The sequence below is a fragment of the Nanorana parkeri genome, unplaced genomic scaffold (genome assembly GCF_000935625.1).
Source record: "Nanorana parkeri isolate BGI_ZX_2015 unplaced genomic scaffold, ASM93562v1 scaffold982, whole genome shotgun sequence".
Classification (NCBI taxonomy): domain Eukaryota; kingdom Metazoa; phylum Chordata; class Amphibia; order Anura; family Dicroglossidae; genus Nanorana; species Nanorana parkeri.
The window spans coordinates 223,773-236,492 of record NW_017307250.1 but is presented as its reverse complement, the minus strand read 5'-3'; the positions used below and the strand labels follow the sequence as shown (position 1 = coordinate 236,492).

Genomic DNA, 12,720 nt, shown 5'->3' with positions numbered 1-12,720 from the left:
GCCCCCTTCTTACCTGAATCACGGGGTTCTCCCCGCTGACCTCTGTATTCATTTGAATTTGGCACGTCTGTCTGGGTGATCATTCATTCACAGATCAATTTGCAAGTTCTGTGAATGAAAAGACTACAAGTCCCTTCTGCCACCATGGCACTCGTAGATATCAGTGGAGTACATGTGTGGTGATGTCACTGTACTTGTAGTCCATTGATTACTTCCTTCATCCCTTTCAAAACAGAAGGTCTGTACCGCGGTAGGGACCTGGGGCTAGAGCAGGGGTGGGCAACTCCGGCTCTCTAGCTGTTGTGGAACTCTAAGTCCCATGTGGTATTGCAAGACTGGCAGTTACAGGCATGACTCCAAGAGGCAAAGGCTCTGTTAAGATGTTAGGATTTGTAGTTAAACACAGATGGAGGGCTGGAGTTGCCCACCCCTGGTCTACAGGAAGAGGGTGCAGGGGCATTGCACCCACCAACCACTGTTGGCAGTTGCAATGCTTTCCAGGCAATTTATAAGTAGAACATGAGTGAGTATACTCATGGAGTGAACCCTAAAATCTAACTACCAATCCCAAGAGACATAGACTGAGTTTGGTACTTTACTATAGGTGAATAGGTTCACATGACTATTCATTGTGGCAGGTGGGGAGTACTATAGTTATGTAAGTTTTTCTCTGCACTGCTGTACTTACATGCACGGCATCTTTAAATACTGTCACCTGCATTATGTTACTATTGATAATCATTCCCGTGATGTAAACCACGATGTGAGGTTTTCACTATATGAGCTTTCGGTTATGATGTGATTTTCTATCCACATGAGACATTCCAGTCGATGTCGGTATGCAGTTGCTTGCATGATGTAGAACCAGCCAAGTACAGTTATGTATCAACAGCCATTTCTAGAGTCCCAGCATTTTATCTGCAGACTCTTTCTTCTTATAGAATTGTGCTGGCTATTAATTCTTGTAAAGTGACGACAGCTAAATAGTGTTGTAGATTAGGAAAATATCTGTAACTTCTTCTCTTCTTAAGACTTTGGACAGCTTGCTTTTCTTCTTGTCTGATGTGGCACTTTCCTTCTAATACACAACACCCTCTTCAGGTCACTGAGTTGCAATAAAGGGAAAGTATAGTGTATTTTCCATTTAAACTTTTATTTTTAGTTATTATTTAAGTGTTTACCTGGAAGTCATTTTCAATGTGACTTTCTCATGTTACATGCATGTTCATGTTTCTGTTAATAAAGTGACACTATACTCAGGAGTTAAATCTTAAAAATACATTTAAGCACCTTAACTATTAAAGTGACATTAAAGTCAAAGATATTTTTCCCTCCCCCAATGTTAGTGTCAGCACTTACCTTAAATGATGTCTCTTAATCCGATCTTCTTCTTTCCCTGTCCTTTTCAGCCTTCTCTCCAGCACGGCTGCGGGTCTCCGATCCAGCGCTGACTCCTCTGTGTTTGCTGGCACTTCCTGTCCCACGGTGTCTGCATGCGGGTGCACACGTCCATAGACTTACCTTGTGTCTCTCCTCATCTGCCGGCCGAAAATCTGAACTGCGCATGCGCCCGCACCACGATCCTTTGCGGCCGCCCAAGATTTTTCAGATCTTTTGCGTCGGGGGCGCATACGTGCAAAATAGACGATTGCGCCCATTACGCTGCACGTTACATATCGCCACAAACGTCGGAGTGAGAGCAATAATTCAAGTGCCATTAATCACTGAACACACTAAAATGATGAGCGGTAAAAGCTTTTAAAGTGTCGCCTATGGCCAATTTTGGGTATGGTAGTTTTCTGTAATGTCGCGGGTGCGCACAATTTTAAAGCTTGACATGTTTGGTGTCTATTTACCCGACGTGACCCCGACTTTTATATTTTACCAAAAAACTGGGTAATAATAAATGTTTCCTAACATAATGTTAAAAAAAACTTTTTTTTTTCAAAGTTTTCAGTGATTTTTCCAAATTATAGTAAAATATAAAACCCGTAGTGGTGATAAAATACCACCAAAAGAAAGCTCTATCAGTCCCCCAAAAATGATATAAAATTCATTTCAGTACAGCGTTGCATGACGGAATAAATGTCAGTCAAAATACCACAGCGCTGAATACTGAAAAATGGCCTGGCCAGGAAGGGGGTCTAAACACCTGGTCAGCAAGCAGGTAAACCTGTTTCAAAGGTTTAAAAAAAAAAAGTTTTTGCATATATCTACTGCTTGCTATCAGTAGATATATGCAAAAACACTTGAGGGTTTAATAACCCTTTAACAAAAATGTATCTTATTTGTGTATCACTCGGCTGTAGATCCTCAAATCATCTCTGAATTAATGCCGACACTGTCCTTCCTTCTGGAGGGTGGCTACTTTTGTTCCCCATGGTCCCTGTGTGTGTTGTAAAGTAGTCACCACTCCAAGCTCACTCCCATGATGGACTACAATCTCACATTTAGTTTACTCATTTGTATTGAGATTGTAGTCCGTCATAGGAGTGAGCTTGGAGCGGTGGCTACTTTACAACACACACAGGGACCATGGGGGAATAACCGTAGTCACCCTCCAGAAGGATCTACAGCTGAGTGATACACAAATAAGATAAAGGTGGTTGAATGCATTTCTAAGATTTTACTCCTTTTAGTGTCACTTTAAATAAAATGCTGATATTTGTAGATTAGCCAGTAGAGGGAGTTCTCATTAGAGGGAGAGCTATTGATAAGCTTTCTATTTTAAAGAAAAACTCTGGGTACATTTTTATTAACCCTTGCAGTGGGGTTACCCCTGCACTGCAAGGGTTAGAGTCAAAATCCCCCCCAATTCTGGTGTAAGGACTTACCTTAAATGATGCCTCTTAATCCGATCATCATCTTCTTTCTTGTAGTTTTCAGGAGTCCCTCCAGCGCTGACTGCTGCGTCTCCTGTGTCCCACGCAGTCTGTGCCGGTGCAGGGTGCCGGGCTGCCTCCATTGACTTACCCTGTATCTCTCCTCTTCTCCCGGCCAAAGATCTCTACTGCGCGTGCGCCCGCCCCATGATTCTTTGCGGCCGTCCGAGAGTCTTCAGATCTTTGGACCGGAGCATGCGGCGGAGACACAAGTAAGTTTTAACAGTAGCAGTAGATACAGTATATGCAAAAAAACACAGGGGTTTAATTGTCCTTTAACTCTTGCAGTGCAGGGGTAGCCACACTGCATAGGTTTAAAAAAGAACTTTGCCCATTAAAGGTTAATTGAGTCCAACAGGCAGCACTCTTGGGGTATACATTTATGCTTGTGTTTTCTGTTGAGAACAGTGCTAAGCTTTTAAACAGGACACATTGCCTAAGCCCAGGTCTACTTATGGAAAGAGATGTTGATAGCATCCATTGAACCCTAAAATCAGCAGGGGAGACCATTGAGGTCACACGAAGGCAGGACCTAGGTGCCTAGGGTAAAGTACATATGCTTGTATTTAGGTTGACAAAATGCCTATGCCCATCAAGTTCATTCATGACCAAGCCTTGAACTCCATGTAAGGTACACTTAATTACTAGGGGCCCCCTCCCCATCTTAAACCACTATAAAAAGAGACACCTGTAGTGGGCATAATATTAATTAAAATACTCCCCTTTCACCTGCCCTCCGTGCTACAGGGGGTGACACACAACATCCTTTGGGCGATGTTCCAGGGAATGTTGAGCACCCCAAACCAGGCCATTGAAGTGAATGGTACCTTAGCCAAGCTCTCCTACCGCAATGCGATCGCCCGCATGGGATCGCAAGGCACATCGTGCCTGCGATCCAGTCCGGTGCGGTCAAAATGCTGCAACCACTGCAAGGGTTAACTTTTGAAAATTCTGGCATTTCTCTTTAAATAACATCATCCCGGCAAGGGAAACGGCCCAGAAGGACGTTATTTACACTGGTGGTGGGTGGGAAGGTGTTAATGTATTTAAAATCCATTGGTTAGCAATTTTACATTTGCTCAAAACCTCTGCAAATTTGAAGTCATTCCAGTCCAAACAAAAACTTCTATGTTGTTTCTATTGCCACTGCTGTTTAGATATCTAAATGTAACCTATTACATTATTATTATTAACATCTTGAACACTAACAGAACACTAACAATTTCAGAATGTCAGTTAATAGATACAACATAGCCACCAGGGGAGGGAGGGTTAGCGGCAAAATTGCTAGTGACTGTGCCACTGCTAATGACATCTTAAAGGAAGCCTGTACTAAAAGAAATATAAGGGCTGCCGTCCGTAAACCCCTTTTAGGAACACCAATTGTCTGGCTTACTCTGGCTTTACTACTCGAAGCCACTGACCTGAAACAAGCATGCAGACTAGGAAGTCTGGAAAAGACTAGACTGAGGTCAGAACTCCTAATCGGCATACTTGTTCCAGGTCAGAGGTTTAGAAAGTACTAAAGCCATCAGAATAACATGACAGCTGGGCAAGTAGTATTTTGCAGCTTAGAAGTCCCAGGACAAACCCAGCTAACCCTTCATTTGCTAGAAGCAATGTATTAAATATACAGGAACGGGGGAAATTATTTGTGGTTGCACAATTTTCAAACACAGCCTCATGTATGGTATTACCAGGGTGCCCACATGTGCCCATCATTTCTATGTCGACCAGTGTATGGCCAGCTTAAGAGTCACCGGACATCAGGACCCTTGGAACAGGTGGTGAGCTCATATACAGTATTTTGGGCAAAATACAAATGAAAAGCTCATGATTTTTATTTTGGTCTTTTGGGGGAACATTTTAAATCTGAATTCCAGGCATGCAGATAAGTATGCAGGTGAAATATACAGCATATACAAGAGCTACTTTACCTCTCAAAGGATTTGTATTTCTGTCCATTCATTCCTGAAACTTACACACAGCACAGCCTGGTGGATGACGTTGCTTGTAATTAAAGAATATAGTGATGTCTTCCCGCCAACCACAGCCTGTCAATGTACAGTAAAGGAGCAGCAGATGGATGAAGGCATCCCTCTGCTCACTCTGTACTCTCCTCTTATCAGCATGTACATCTGATTGGCTCCCAGTCCTGTCCCTCTCTCTCCTATTCTGGGTGCTGCTTTATATACGGGATTGCAAGATGCCCATACCATGTTAAATAGGGGTACTTACAATGGTCACTGTTTAAAAACTGTACAGTACATATAATAGCAAGGAAGAGGGTGCCTCCTTTGTGCTGGCTGTTGGGGGAGAAGAGAATAAGGTGTATATCACAGCTTATTCCTTTACCCCTGGAATTAATAAGCATTAAAACCCCATTGCAAGGATATTTCTTTATATCCCAGAGTTCAACTTTAATTTTTTAAGTACCTGAATTTTACCTGGTATCAGCCTCTTGCATTCCCTGTACAGCAGAGCTGGAGTGTAAAATGAAGAAGCAGAACAAGAAGCCAAAAAGTTAATGTGCTGACAAGAAGCTTGCTGATAGGCAGAGTGACAGACAGATGGAAAGCGTGCAGTGATTAGTCACTTGTTCTGTAATGTTGAAGACCTTTTGCAGCTTATTTAAGTCACTTTTCCAGTTCTAATAAGTGTCAGAAACATACCCCAGCATTTATATGCACACAGGTTGCACAGACACCCTAGTGCAGTCACCGTGGAATGTGTTAAGGCAAATGTTGAATGTCCAAAAACAATCACCAATGAGATAAAGATGAGTTCATCAATATGCTGCTTCTTCATTCATGGCAAAATCGCAGGCTGGGGCAGGTCCAGGACAACCTGGGCAATAACGAAGTTTGTTAAATGATACTGGTCATCCGACTGAGGACATCTAGTGGCAGAAAATACAAACTGCAGGGGAAGCCACTGCATTGAAGTTGCTTATTGCTGGTTTTGTTATTTTATTTTAAATGGGCCAATCACTTTATCTTGTTATTTTTTGCTGGAATTCTTTTTTAAACCATCAGCATTAAACAAATACAACAGTCCTGCTTAAACATCTTCGGGGGTCAGGAGGGACATGTGTTTCTTCTAGACCACATCTATGACATGCTGAGGAGAGGAAGTGGCCACACACAGCTTGCAATTTTACTACATGTGTTTGACTGTTGAAAGCATGGAGACCCCATGCAGGACAAGACTTTTTTCTTCAACAGAACGTTCTATTTTAGATTAGCTCAGGGTTATGTCATAGTACAACTTGGATGTAAACAGCGTTTAATGGAGTTCTTCTTTAAGAGGCACCCAACAATCGTATGCATTGGAGCGCTCAAAAGATCCCTGTAAAAGGTTTTCATCTTCTGTGTAGTTTGCTTTCTGTACTCATCGATTCTAAGTACCGATACCAGTGCTTCAGCTGGCATGGAGCCGCCTTCCAGGGCAATCTGATTGCCCGAGAAGCCGTCTCCATGTTTTCTGGCCGGCTAGATTGTGCTTGGCCGGGAAACCGGCTTCCCATCCAATCAGCATCGAGCCAACTTCCCAGCCAATCAAGAAGCCGGGCGGCAAGTAATGACCCTCCTCCCAGCTTCCTGATTGGCCAAGAAGCCGGCTCAATGATGATTGGCTGGAAGCCGGCTTTCCAGCCAATAAACAATGAGTCGGCTGTTCGGCTGGCTCAATGCTTATTGGCTGAGAAGCTGGCTTCCCTCGCAATCAGCATGGAGCCGGCTGTTCAGCAAGCTTCATGCTGATTGGCCGGAAAACCGGCTTCCCGGCCAATCAGGAAGCCGGGAGGCAGGTCATTACTTGCCGCCCCGCTTCTTGATCGCACTGGAAGCGGGCTCCATGTTTCCCTTCCTTTGACCGGAAGTTCCAGTATCTGGGAAGGTATCAGAGCATTAGAGCGAGTACAAGTACTCTCCGAAATACTCGATATCGGCACTGATACCGATACTAGTATTGGTATTGGTGCATCCCTAATGTCTAGTCTAATGTGCATTCTACAATACACAGTGCATGAATGTGCGTATCATCAACTCAATCTCCTTGTTATGGCGATCGCTTTAGTGGCTATTTAGCGCTTAACATACAGAAATAAAAATGCGTCATCAAGGCATTTAGTGGCATCCAAAAACTTAAGTTAAACTATAACAATAATGCATTAAACACATTTTATTTATGAATGGATGGATGGGTGGCTCATTATTTTGAGAGAACCACAGTAATATTTGATCCAGCTAGCAGGTTTTTTATGACAAGCTGATGGAGATCTCGGTTGGAATACTGCTTGTTCTAGTTCAGGGCTGTGCACTGGTTCAAAGCTGAAAAAAGTGGTTTGTTCTCATTTCTACACCCAGCACATTTTCGTGGTTAAGCAGTCTGTGTCACAGGGTTATGAATCAGAATGTTAGTGTACATAACAGCGTCCCATGAGTATGAGCCACCCGGTGAAATGAAAACATCTGCTTTAGAATTCATACTTGCGTTTTTTCCAGATGAAGACATTATGTGTTATATCTAGATGGATCCCGCTTACTTTTAGATTTAATACTATACAATGTTATGTGCAGTGTGTATTAAAGTAGTATGAAACTCTCAAACTTTTCTCAATAATGAATCCAAATCAAACAAATATACATCCCCCAGCAAAGTATTTCTTGCCCATACACATACAGTCCTTGTGTTTCCAAACAGTTGGCTTAAACTCTCTCAGCTCGGCTTCCTTGAACTTCTTGTCCAGTACAAGATCACAAGGGACAGAGCAGACTTCAGGAGCAATCCATCTACTAGCTTGGAGAAAGAAGAAACAGGGGACTGACTTGCCTTGCTGCACCTGTGTGTTTGTGGAGACACAGCTTACTTGCACTAACAAGGATGGCTTCATAGGACCCTGCAAGGGAAAGGGGCCAACCTAAAACAGGATATCAGGACCAGTGTTTTGGTTTTATATAGGGTGGTGAGGGGTTAGCAAGCTTGTAAGGTCACTGGAACTGAGAATGAGGGGAAATCTAAAAAATTTGGCTTGCTACTGGAACAGGAATAGAATGGAAGTCTTTCAATGGGGGATCCTTGCAGTGTATAAGGCTCCATTCACATCTATGCGATGCGGGAGTGCGTGCAATGCCATGCACAATCCTACATTGTATTTTCCAATGTTAGGTGTGATGCGGGACTGCATGCAATGCCATGCACAATCTTACATTGTATTTTCCAATGTTAGGCGCAATGCGGGAGTGCGTGCAATGCCATGCACAATCCTACATTGTATTTTCCAATGTTAGGTGTGATGCGGTGCCAGTATTTCTTAATGGCATTCAAATGCATCTAGCTTCCAACTCTCTCAGCTCAACTTCCCTGAATTTCCTGTCCAGTACAAGATCACAAGGGACAGAGCAGTCTCCAGCAGCTGTCCATCTATTAGCTAGGAGAAGGAGGGAGAGAGTTGTGGGGAGAAAGGGGTGGGGATTGGCTTGCTTTGCTGTGTGTGTGCAGACACACACAGCTTGCTAACACATACAAGAGTGGCTCCATAGGACCCTGCAAGGGAAAGGAGCCGCCCTAAAACAGGATATCACGAACAGTGCTCAGGGGACCAGCTGAACGTGCAGTAAACATTTGAACAGCAAGGAGTAGTGTCCATTGTAAGTGATTTATGCAGCATTTGAAATAACTTAAAAACATTTTGACTTTAATGTGAGTTTAAATCTACTGTAACAAGGACACTCCACTGTAGTCCAGGTAAGTCAAGTAAAACGCAGTTTATTAAAGGGCAAACACAAAATAGCTTGCATCAGCAACATAAGACAGTCCTTGTTATGGCTCTGTAGCTTTCCTCAGCTTCAAGACACTCACGCTGCTCACCCCTCGTGAGCCCTCACTCTGCTCTCTTAGCAGTCTGTACCGCAGGTCCTAGGATCACCGACCTTCCTGACCTCTCCCCTCGTGGGCACTCGCTCTGCTCTCCCAGCAGTCCGTACCGCAGGTCCTAGGGTCACCGACCTTCCTGACCGCTCCCAGCTACCCCTGGCTGTTCCGTGTGCGTCCATCACGCACCCGAGGTGGTCTGTGTCCGTGTGCTCCCTGCACACACACAACTCCAACACTCTCTGAGCACTGGGCTGGCTTCCTGATAAGGCTGCTCTCAGCCACCTGATCAGCCCAGGCTGGTCATTGGCAACACCTGGCCCCAGGACTGGAGATCTCATCCCACCCAGAGCTCTACGAAATCTCCAGAGCTCCAGATCCCAGCTGCAAATAGGAAAACCTGGAATAACCTGAAAAGCCAGGTTCTTCCTTATAACATGCTTTACCTTCTGGACCCTCTCAGCCCCTTTGGCTGAGAGTCCTGGGTACCAAGGTCGCCATCCTCCACCGTGGCATTGGCTTACACTGCCACACTACTTTAAAGGTAACTAATAGCAACCAATCAGATTTTGACTTTTATTATATTAGAGCAGTGTTAATATTTAACAGTAATTGTTGGTGGTTACTAAAGGCTACTGCACTTTTACATATAGCTTTTTGCAATCTTTAATTATCCTGGCACTGGACTATACAGAAGGTGTCACAGGCCGTGACCAACAGTAACCAATCAGAATGTAACTTTCCTGATTTTAAATCAATAAACTGAAATGTTGGTAGTCATGGCTCTTCACACATCATCTGCGCTCCCCGGATCGCACTATTGAATGATCCCGATAGCTGTTCATTGTTCTGGTGTATGTAAGCTCAGAAATTGAGGCAGCAAGAACCGGAAGACAAATAATGGAAGTTTACCTCATACCCCGTGGAATTCCCTCGCATATTTTAAAACCTGCCTTGCACTCTGCGCACACCTGGAAAAACACAGATTTATGTGACCCCATGTTCTTGGGCTAAGGTAATGTAAAGAATATAAAATTGTGAACCAAACCCGGGGGTTTACTTTGGAACAAATACGTGTGATGCATTCTCCTTACAATGTATAATTACGTTTTTGAAAAAAAAATATATTTTTCTTTAAAGGCCAGTATTGTGAGCGCACTGCCGCCAGTCCAGAAAATAACCGAATACGACGTATATAACAAAAACATAACAGACTGTGTATATTTCAACATGTTGTTAGCTTTGGATACATGTATCAGATGTGGGATTGCTTCTGTGAAGAAAATTAGGGGCAACACCATTTTTCAGTGTTCTCCCCCCTTTTTCGCCCTCCTCTCCATCCCCTGTCCTCCAGAGACTGTCTCTTGGCTTCAGACTAAACATATAATCGGCTGAGTCATATATTTACTCAGAGCTATGGCAGCAGCAATAGGGAGATGCTTTCACTTAGTTTGAGGTGACCTGACAGCGACTACTCGGATCAGTTCTGAGGTCAGGGCTCCCTCTGCTGATATTTGCCGTAATTTCAGGAACACATTACGCCTCTCCGGCCTGTTTTGGTTGGCTTTTGTTTGAATCCCAAAATGTGCTGTAAACGACATATAACGGGGTAATTTTGTATACCACTGCATGATAATTTCCTATTATATGGTGTTTGGGACACAGTAACTCCAGGCAGATATTAAACATGCAGCTCTGTAGTCATTAACCCTTTCGCTGCCAAGGACGTACGTCGTACGGAGCTACAAAAGTGCTTCCAGCTGGCCAGCTCAGTACGTCGTACGGACCTGGCATTTACAGTTCTACTATAAGCTGATGGTCACTTTAGCAACCATCAGCTTATAGTAGAACTGTTCATCAGACTGTCCCCTTTAAATTAATAGTAGGAAAAAATTGCAGAAAATTCAAAAATGGCTTGGCCAGCTGATTTGAAAAATGTTCCGGAGGGCTTGGCAGCGAAAGGGTTAATACATTCTAAACCAACCTTAGGGCCAGAGCTGTTTTTTCATTTTTGCACACGTGCTAAAATCTGAATTTTTGGATAAACAATTACTTTAAACTCCCAAAGAGTTATATATTTTCTGAAAGCAGAGGCCCTGGAGAAAAAAAAATGGTTTTAAATGCATACGGAATTGTATTGGATTGCATATGGTAATCACAGGTTAGTACACGATTGGACAGCTTTATAGCCGCCCTGTACTTTGATAAGCTTTGCCTGCTGAAAAATATGATGCCAAAATCCTGCACATGTGCATGGGAATTATTTCTTAACGTATATTCGCCCAAACAAAAAAATAAAAACAAAACACTCCAGGAAGAAGAACCCCACGATTCAGGTGAGTGGGCGGAGGGAGCTGGCGGTTTGGGGAGAGGGGTTGCTGGGCAATGTGACCATATTTCATGTTACATCCTGAATATGGTGAGGTATGCTTTTAAAGAATAGGTAGATGCAGATGGAGCTCTCTCTGCTTTGGCCAGTTTGTGCAGTTGTGGGCACAGTGGCAATCCATAGAATAGAACGGGCAACCTCCAAAAGCAGAAACATTTTGCAAACACTCCTTGGCCCTATAGTAGGAAACCACCATCATCTTCAGCAGTACTCAGAGGTTAATATTTACCATTAACTTTTTAAGATGAGATCAAATCTAACCCTGCCTTTTATCTCACATTCTTTCTAGCCGAAGACCTCCTCCATCGCCCACACGTCTGCCTACCATTCGCTCAGCGGACTCAACCTTGTTAGACTAAGACAGACTGACCTTCACTGCTCTGCATTGCAATGTCCAGTTCTCTTCCTGGCTATCTTCAAACTTTTATTACCATCATAGATGCTTCTGTGGACATCCTAGGACTAAATCACAGCTACAATTGTTACTTGTCTTTGGTATGCTGGGCTGTCAGTAGATATCAAACATATTTCCTTCTGCGTTATCATGTTAAGTTTAATGCAGATTTTCATTTATCTGATATTGTGAGACAACCAATGCAGCAACAACCAAGCAGAACATTGTGTGAGTAGTTATCCATTTGAATACATAAAACTAAGCCATGCCAAATAAAAATGCTAAAACAAAAACTTGAATTTTCCTATTGTAAGAGAAGCTTCTTTTTCAAAAACTGAGACTTTTATGCGAAAAATAGAATAGTAGTCAATCTCTTTCTTTGAAATATCCCAATGCATATACAACAATATGTTGTTTGTCTTTTTTTAATTTGTTTTTTATTTTATTTCATCTGTTTCTAACCTCTAGATTCAAAATATGAGGTTTTTCTTGCATAGGTTTGCAAACATAATGTATGTTAAGCCACACTGCAGCAACAGGCACCTCTACACAATGCGGTCCTTATCTCTAAACCCTATGAACGCCCGACCTGGGACATACAGTATACAAAGCAATGAATAAACTGACAGCAGACTTAACTTGTAAGTAACCCCATCTTTCTTAAAAGTCCATATTTGCTAAATGAAGCTAAAGATTCCCAATGTTTGTTTGCACTAAATCTAACAAACCAATAAATGGCAGCTGTTCCATCTTGATCCAACGGGGCTACCAATAAAGGTAGCCTGCTCTTATTTCTGAAATATACATACACTGATCAGTCATAATATAATGACCACCTCCCTAATATTGAGTAGGTTCCCCTTTTGATGCAAAAACTACCCTGACCAGTTAATTTATGGACTCCACTAGACCTCTGAAGGTATCCTGAGGTATCTGGCACCAAGCCATTAGTAGCAGTCCTCTAAGTTGCGAGGTGAGGCCTCCATGGATCTGACTTTTTTTTTTAGCACATCCCACAGATGCTAAATTGGATTGAGATGTGGAGAATCTGAAGCCCAAATCAACACCTCAAACTTGTTGTGTTCCTCAAACCATTCTTGAACCATGTTTGCAGTGTGGCAGGGGGCATTATCCTGCTGGAAGAGGGCACTGTCATTAAGGAATACCATTTGCATGAAGGG

General features: G+C 43.0%; 1 protein-coding gene across 1 annotated transcript in view; it reads left to right on the top strand.

The window, feature by feature from the left end:
- Nucleotides 1-11,581, top strand: part of DNM3 (dynamin 3) — a 212,304-nt gene extending 200,723 nt beyond the window's left edge. Inside the window, exon 22 of the mRNA XM_018566844.1 lies at nucleotides 11,435-11,581. Coding sequence (XP_018422346.1) covers nucleotides 11,435-11,504 — 70 coding nt within the window. The 3' untranslated portion in view covers nucleotides 11,505-11,581. The remainder of the gene's footprint in view (nucleotides 1-11,434) is intronic.
- The last annotated feature ends 1,139 nt before the right edge of the window (nucleotides 11,582-12,720 follow it).